Raw genomic sequence first — 8,950 nt, 5'->3', positions numbered from 1 at the left:
CTTTGATGGGAAGTTCCTCCCATTTTGGCAAGTGAAGTATGCAGAGAAGCTAGCTCAACGAGATCAGTCTCGAGAAAAGTATTGAGGAAGAAGAGGTGGACGAGGAGAGGAGTAAGGTGGGTTGGTTTGCAATGGAGATCTGTCGACCTGTTGAGCAAAGAGAACTTCACGATGACGAAAGGGACGGGCCTAAGGCAACAAAAGGGTTCCAATTTTGAGGCAACGGGAGACAAGATAGAGAGAGCCATTGACGGGGGAGAAAGAGAGAGGAGAGTATAGGGATAGAGAGCCACTGGAATTGAGAGAGAGAGAGAGAGAGAGAGAGAGAGAGAGAGAGAGAGAGAGAGAGAGAGAGTCGGGAAAAAGGGAGACAGCGGGAGGATAATTTCCTCAAAACCGATACTACCTTGTTTTGCATAAATCTCTTACGTGTCCATTTGCTATTGGAGGGTGCAAAGTCAAACTTTACACTGAATCGGTTTGAAGATTTTCTCAAAATAAAATCGTGCCCAAACATTTTATTACGATTGAAAAAATACAGGCTACCCTTCAGTGATCAATTGAGTAAATAAAAAATAAGAGCAATTATAGGAACTATTCTGCATTTCAAAGTAAATCCACAGCCAACCAGCAATGTACACTGAGTGTAAGCACTTCTGTCGGACGACAGGAATATATAACATTTACGAATTCCTGGTTATATCTGAAATCCTACCCATGGTTTCTATAGGAATCATGTTACATGTACAAAAGATTATGTGTTAAAGGGAAAAATCTACCTGCTAATGTGAAACTGAAAAGTACATGATATGGAGGATTCTTGTGGCTGTTCTATACATCAGATTCATAGAAGCGCAGAAATTTCAGGGGTTTCACCTTTTCCTGTGATCAAGCAATAACAACAGAGAATTGATAACAGCAAGTAATATTTCGATTAGAAAAGAGTCTCCTGCAGAAGTCTGAAACAAACCTGAGTTATATCTCCAGACTGGGAAGGGAAATGAAAACCGGTTGAACAGTTCTCCAACACTTCAGGACTTTTCATCCATGCTTTACGTGCATCAATCACCTTTAGTTTATACTTGAACATCTGATGGTAAGAAAAAATAATCCAATGTTCATTAGCAATTGCAAGTTTATAACTTAAAAAACAGGTAGTTTAGTAAAATAACAAATTTGTCGAGGATTTTTGGGCAGAAAGAGTTTTAGAACGTTTATTTTTACAGTTCTAAGAAAGATTTATGGGGCATTATACTTTTTGGCATAGCTCAATTTAACTTCAATGGATTTCAAGATCTTCTGTAATAAATTATATTGAATGTACAACAAACCAGAGGGTAAAAAACTAAAAAATTAAAAGAATGAGCCCAGAGCGAGCAAACCTCAGAAAGTGATATGGGTGGTCTCTCCAGCTCATCTCCTTCAATTATCTTTCCAGTGCCCTGGCACTCTGGGCAGAAAACAGAATATATCTCTCTTCCTGTAGCTTTCACCTCTCCATCCTTTCCTATATCCTCGCATTTAGCTGCATTATTTCTCTTAGATCTTCTTCTCCTCAATTTTGGACTAACTAACTCCTTTGTAATTATTTCATACTCGCAAAAAAGTAGCCAGTGTATAATGCAGGACGTATGAAATACATGAAATGCCTGCATGATAAAACGTATCAATAGACAAGAGGTAAGCAGTTTTCCAATTGTTAACTTTAGACATAGTAGCAGCCCATAATGAGTATTTCAACATCTTCAAAAGGCATATCAAGACAAGTACAGTTACAAAAACCACAGACAAGTAATAGTTTCTAAGAACTATTACCCCATGCACATTTCGACTACTGCAAACAAGCCTTCCAGTCTTCACATTCATGAGTGCTGATACATCTTTCCCAGGAAGCATCTTGTGTTGACAGATATCGCACATCCTTTCTGCTGCTACACGCTGTTGCTGTCTCAACTCTCTCCTCATAGCCTTACTTGAAATAAACCTCTTATGCAGAAGCTGATCATCATAGTGAGCCAAAAGCAATCTTGAAGAGGCAACATTTGACACTGGAGAATCTTCCCCAGATGAAGCATACTGATTATTGAAGAACTCACTGATGTCCTCAGGGTCAGAAAATGATTTCATTCTTTTCCTACTAGCACCCTCCACACACTCTGATTCTGGTGGACTAGACAACAGCAGTGGCTTCACACGATCAAACAGCTCCTTGCTACCAATATCAGCATTATAACGGAAAGTAACAATAGCAAAATCATGCTCTGGAACCTCCAAGCTATCCTCATTTCCAGTAGTCTTTTTTCCCAACCACTCGCACCATATTCTACAAACCCCATTCGAAACCTTGTCCTTCTCACGGAACCTGGCAGCAATTTTTCCACAACCAACCTCCTGTACTTCAATATCAGAAATTTCATCCCAAATCCGCACTCCAGAAATTATCACACAGGCATTCCCCCCATCAGAATTCAATATCTCATCACAAGAACTAATTTTAGTATCTAAACGAACACCTGCATGCCCATTACTGGTGGTTTTCGAATTTTCATCATATCTTACAATAGCAAGATTATCACCATTGTTTGGCAACTCCAAAAACCTACTTTTATTACCATTTAAAGCTCCCAGCTCTTTATCACTCTCCACTGGATTGTCAAAGAACAGAACACCATCATTAAAAGGCCATGGATTTGGTCCCAAAAGCGTAACCTTAGCAGTGGACAACCTCTCAGCGTGAAGATTCCCCTTCAAGTGATCAAACAATATAGTATCACTGTAACACGGTGCAAGACACAAAGTACAAAAGAAAACGAATCTTTTTCCATCTTCCCTAAGGTCGACATATGTATGCCCCTGAGTCCTCACATTGCGAAGAATGGATCTAGCAGCCTGTTCTCTTAGACTACAAGAACTTGTCTTCGGAAACCCTACTTCCCACTTTCCAGCCATTCAAAATTTTCCCGCCAGAAAAGAGTTCAAGTTCCCACCCAAATCCTTTACAGATTACATAAAGTCAAAATGTGAATCCTCATAATTTCTTAGAAATCCAAAGCAAAGAGCACTCACAAGAGCCATGCGAAATCTAGAAATCCAAAACAACAGTAGTTACAAGAACCATGTGACACCCTAAAAAACTAAAGCTTGACATGAGATCTTCCAAATGCTAGAAATCAACTCATATCTTCGTCAAAATATAAGGAACAGACATTTCATGAATCATAAACCATGCGAGGCCTAAGGAGCTCAAATTTCAAAAGAACTATCCAGAAACTCCAGAAGTCTAGTCTAGCTCTACAAACTTAAAGAAAGCCTCTAAAACTGAGAGGTCAACCTGAAATTAAACTCTCCAATCGAGTGAAATCGATCGAAACCCTAGAGTTCTCCAATTCAGTTCCACGAATTTCAGCTCCGAACAGAGAAAAGCAAATCACAGAAAAAACTTCCAAATTCCAAAGCAAATAGCTTTAGAAAACACTAACTTTACATATTCGTTGCGTACTTATTATTGGATTCGTCGGAAACAGCGGAGACCGTCCATTCACCGTGACCGCGGCGCGAGCCATGGAGAGCAGAGCATGGGAAGAAGACGAATCCTCCATAGCCATCTCCATTTCTCGCAGCGAAAGAAAAGATTCGAGGCTGTTCGGAGGGAGAGAAAGTGAGGGAAACAAATATCAGAAGGAATGAAAATTCTGGAACGGGAAAGTGAAACCAATCTTTGTAACTGAATTTTAAGAATAAGAGGTCCTCCTGGATTGTCATAAAAGCCTTTTGTATTCTTGTGGTGCTGGTGTATTGTAATAAGGTGTAGCATTGATTTTGGAGCTACGATGTATTCCGATGATATTAGTCACCTTAATCAACGGTTAATAGGATAGGATTGGTGGGAAGGGAACAAGAGTAGATTCGAATTTTTTATAAGGGGATGCCATTAGGTGGCCGAAGGGTATAAGACGGGTGACCTTGGTTGTCAACGGATTGGGGTGATTGATTGGGCTTCAACTGGTTTATTTATTTGTTATTTCAAAGATAAATTATTGCTCAAAGTTATGGATTTTGACTTTTTTTTTTTTAAATGGGTGCTTGTCGTTTATTTTAAAATATTGAAATTTGATTTACCACATAATTATTTTATTAAAATAATAGAAAAAAGTTAAAGTTATGGAGAGTTGGTTCAATGAATTCTCTCGATAAATTTTTTTAGTGATTAAAAAAATATTTTTTAATGATTTTTTAAATTTTTTAAAATATTTAAATGTATAAAAATAATAAAAAAAAAAAAAGACATTTGGCCTTTTCAAGACCAATCATTAAGCTACATCCTCAATAAGTGCACTACGATTCTTAAATTAAATAAAAGAAGGATATGTTTTCTATTAATATAATAAATTAATATATAATATATTTTATAATTAATTATCCCATAGGTAAAAATAATGATATTAAGTTTGACATAATAATATCTATTTATAATAAAAGATTGAGTTTAGGGGTTAGGGAGTAAGAATTCTTGATGATTTGGATAAAAATGCCCCTCTACATATCTCATGTTGGACTAAAATATATCTGCTACATATTGATTTATCCAAAATATCCCACTACATATCCAAACAAACTAAAATATTTTTATATTCGAACACTCTTTTTTCCCAATCAAACCAACCAATCAACAACTAGAAACCTTTAGAACTATCGACAACCAAAAACCAACCGATTGACAGCCATAAATCTCCATCTTATATCTCAATCAATCATAGAACACGCTTGAACCCACAATGGAGTCATCGATATGAGAACCATTAAGACCAATGCAACGGTGGTGTCATCAATGCATTCATCAATATGAGAACCAAAGTCATGGTTTAGCATAATCAAAATCATACCAATAATAACGTTGTGGGTTTCTAGTGCTGAGACACACCACAATGGTAGCAACATGTGTTGATATCGACCCACAGCACCTCCGTTGGGTTAGCGATGGACCAAGACATCAATGTGGGCAGTGGCGGAGTCAGAAATTTACTCTAGAAGGGCCAAACAAACTAGAACAATATACATAAAATATTTTTTATTCTACTTTTATATAATTTTTTTTAAGATATATAATAATCTGATACGAAGATTTACAATAAAAATAAAATATGTTTAATACAACTTATGTATTTAAAAAGTACTTGAATGTCAAGAATAATATATCATTAAAATAATATAAAGACATTCATACAAATATATTAAACAAAAAAAATACAGAGTGTCTAAATTGTAACTTGCATTCTTTTAAACAAACAAAATCTCAAGTTCATCAATGACTATCATATATGCAATATGTGTTGTCTAAGTAACTTGCAATTCATCATGATTTTTACATGAAGCACCCACCACATTGATAATAAAGTTTAAATTTGAGAAAAACTCGTGAATAGAAACCACCTTTTTAGATGCAGCAACTAATGCTAACTCTAATCGGTGAGCAAAATAATGAACATAATATGCATATGAACAATCTTTAAGAAATAATACTTGCAATCTATTCTATACACCACGCATATGACTAGCACCATCATATCGTTGCCCACGAATATTTTGAATATCAAGACAATGGCGAGAAAGAACTGCAGATATTTTATCTTTTAGAGTCAATACCGATATATCTTTAACATGTACAAGATCAAAAAATTGTTTTTGTATAAAACCATCAATATCAACAAATCTCAAGATTATAGCCATTTATACCTCTTAGACTCATCTTATGCCTCATCAACAATAATGCAAAATCGAGAATCCCCAACATTTTCACGGATTTTATTTCATACTTTCTTTACAAGAACTTCCAAAATATCTTTTTGAATTTGGGGTGAAGTATACTTTGAGGATTTAAGAGCATTTTTCAAAACTCCAACCTTGTCATTATACGAAGCCAAGAGTTTAAGCATCTCAAGAAAATTATCTTGATTTTTTGAATCAATGATCTCATCATGACCTCTAAAGGTACATCCTTGAAATGCAAGCCATCGAACAACATCAATAGATGTTTTTACTCGAAGTCGATTGTTGAGAATTTGTTTAGAGTTTTGTGCATTCATTACTTCATCAATATGATGTGATTGTTTTAATAAATCCTCACAAGATTTCACAGTATTATTATGACAAGAACAAGGATCCTCTCTAATATGATTAAAAAAGGTACAATGTTTTCAATTAATAATTTTCTTCTAATTTCTAAGTCACATGACAATAAATACATCCCATCCAGAAAGTTGAGATGCTTTCATTGTAAAAATATAACAAGATAAACAATCTGCAGCATCCTTTGATGGAGAATACTTTAACCAAGATCCAAATTGTACAGACCATGAAGCTTGAAAGCGACGATGATACTTTTCAGAACCAAAAAATTGATATTTTGAAAGACGTATTTGATATGAACCCATTTTTAAATAAGATCTTCTTATTTCATCACACTGATTGACTAGATAATCTTATATAGGAGGACGTAATCTTGGATCTCGTTGTAGAGAAGATATATCAATCTCTTTAAAATTAAATGTTGACGATGTAAAATGAATTCCTTCATATTCCAAAATTGGAGAGTTAAGATCAGTATTTTTCTCAGGTTCAATCTTTGAAATTTAAAAAAAAAAAATCTAAAAGATCAACTTCTTTTCTTTTGAAAAATGAGATGATAGTTTTTAATGCAGATATCATTTATGAACCTAAATTTAAAATCAAATTGAAACATATAAAATAAAGTTAGAAAGTTAGATAAATTTAGAGATATTCTAATAATAAGGTCTCAAATTAAGATCAAACAATTTAAAATTGAAAATCAAACAATTTATTAATACACATAATGCTATATAAAAAAAAAAAAAAAAAAACCCAACTTAAAATTGAACATGCAACCATACACAATTAATATATATAATATATATAATATGATTAATACCAATATAAAATTTTTATAAAGAAAAAAGACATACTCGCGTACAAATAAATGAGTAAGATGTAAGGAAATGATGCTCCGTGTGACTGCGAGATGAGAATTGGCAGTCTGACAGGGCCTATCAAATACGTCTGTTAATCTACTAAAAAACAAAATGTTAGTTTACTATATAGAAAAAAAATCATTAATCTACTAAATAAATAAAAGTATTAATATACTAAAAGCATTAATCTATTAAACAAACAAATAAATAATATTGTGAGTTTGTTACTTTGTGAGTGAGGGCCTAAGGCCTAAATAAGTAACTAGTGCCGAGACAAAATGGGCCAAAGTTCCTTTTGAATCCTTGACTCTTTGACTATCTGGAAGCTTCAAAAATCGAAAGGGGCCAAACCTTTTGAGTCTGGAAATGCGATAGAGCAAGAGGGAGGTTGCAAACTTGCGAGAGTGATATAAAATCATGCGAGGAGACGAGAATTGAGAAGATTTTTTATCCTTTGGAGATTAGGAAACTGGAAATGGGTTCGTTGGCGATCGCTCCTCACAGTCAAGCGGGTAAAGCTTCAACTTCTTTTTTTCTTCATTTTGATGTTGAAAAATGGAGAAAACAAAATGTAAAGGACAAGATGTGTTTTGATGTTGAAAAATGAAGAAAACAAAATATGAAAGACAAGATGTGAAGTATGGTGTTTGCTGTGTGCAAAGGAAATGTAGTCTGTAAATGGCAATCTGGCATATTTCCGTAGCCATAACTTGGAGATTGAAATATTTTAAAAAATGAAAAGATGTTAGAAATACTACCGGTTATAGTTAGAATTTTTTTTAATTTTATTTATAATAAAAATATGTATTTTATTTTATAGGAGATGAGTTGTATTTATTTCATTTTTATATCATATTAAATTTTATGGAGGGGCCAAAATAATTTTTAGAGGAGGAGCCAATACATTATAAATTAATATTATTTTATTAAATTAAAAAAATTAATATATATAAATATTTTTATTTCAAATTTCTAGCAAGGGTCATGCCCCAACCTGGCTCCGCCACTGAACGTGGGTCCAAATCAACCAAGGGATGGACCTTTGCACTGATGTGTGTCCATATCGACCTAGGAATGGACCACAAAACTACCTTGAGTCCAGATCAACCCAAGGATGGATCATTCTACCAGGTTGAGAAACATTTTGCTTCCTATGGTGCTTGCTAAAGTAGTGAGCATTTTTGTTCTGGTAGTGCTCACCTGGGTGATGAGTACTTCGCTCTCGATGTTGCTCACCTAGAGTGTAAACACTTTTGCATCTAGAAGTACTTGCATAGATGTGAGCACTTTGCCTTTTTGCTGCTCACCACTCACTTGGGTGGCGAGTACTTTTTCTCTCAATAGTGCTCACTTAGGGTGCACTATACCTCAAAATGCTCGTATGGGTGTGAACACTTTGCCTTTCTTGGTTCTAGTCACCCAAGAGACAATTATTTTTGCTCTTTATTATGCTCACATCAGGGCAAACACTTTTGGTCTCCACAATGCTTGCTAAGGGATGAGCACTTTTGCTCACCTTCTAGGGTGTGAGAATTTTTTCTCTCCTCGAGTATGAGCACTTTCCTTTTTCATTTTGCTCGTAAAGGTGGCAACCTTCATGCTCTTCCATGATGCTCATCAAGGGGACAACCTGCACCCTCCTCCCGGCCCTTTCACGTGCCCTTCTGCAAAAATGTAAGTGATGTGGACCAAATGTATGTAATGCTTGAGGGAAATGAAATGGACAATTTGAATTAAAATATTATATATTAATATTATTTTATTTTGAAACTTGAAAAATTATTATTATTTTTTGTGTTTTGTTTTGGAATTTGAAAAAGTAATGATTAAATGAAAAAATTTAAAATTTAAAATTGAGAAGTGTCTAGTGTTTTAATGATGTTTGGAAATGGCATATCTAAAAATATCTGTGACTACTTAATAATAGTTTATTTGCCAAACGAACCCTTAATATTGTATATTAT

The 8,950-nt window shown here is 34.5% G+C and overlaps 1 protein-coding gene across 1 annotated transcript; it reads right to left on the bottom strand.

Annotated features, from left to right (window-relative positions):
* Positions 1 to 585: 585 nt before the first annotated feature.
* Positions 586 to 3,747, bottom strand: LOC122303982. The gene is made up of 4 exons (XM_043115985.1): positions 1,816 to 3,747; positions 1,383 to 1,649; positions 971 to 1,090; positions 586 to 882 (listed from the first exon to the last, which is right to left on the bottom strand). Exons 1-4 carry the CDS (start codon positions 2,947 to 2,949, stop codon positions 832 to 834), a joined length of 1,572 nt encoding a protein of 523 aa, XP_042971919.1. The 5' UTR covers positions 2,950 to 3,747; the 3' UTR covers positions 586 to 831.
* Between the last annotated feature and the right edge of the window lie 5,203 nt (positions 3,748 to 8,950).

The sequence above is a fragment of the Carya illinoinensis genome, chromosome 3 (genome assembly GCF_018687715.1).
Source record: "Carya illinoinensis cultivar Pawnee chromosome 3, C.illinoinensisPawnee_v1, whole genome shotgun sequence".
In the NCBI taxonomy this organism is placed as follows: Eukaryota; Viridiplantae; Streptophyta; class Magnoliopsida; order Fagales; family Juglandaceae; genus Carya; species Carya illinoinensis.
The sequence above is the reverse complement of the archived record's forward strand: the minus strand, read 5'-3'. Positions and strand labels throughout refer to the sequence as shown.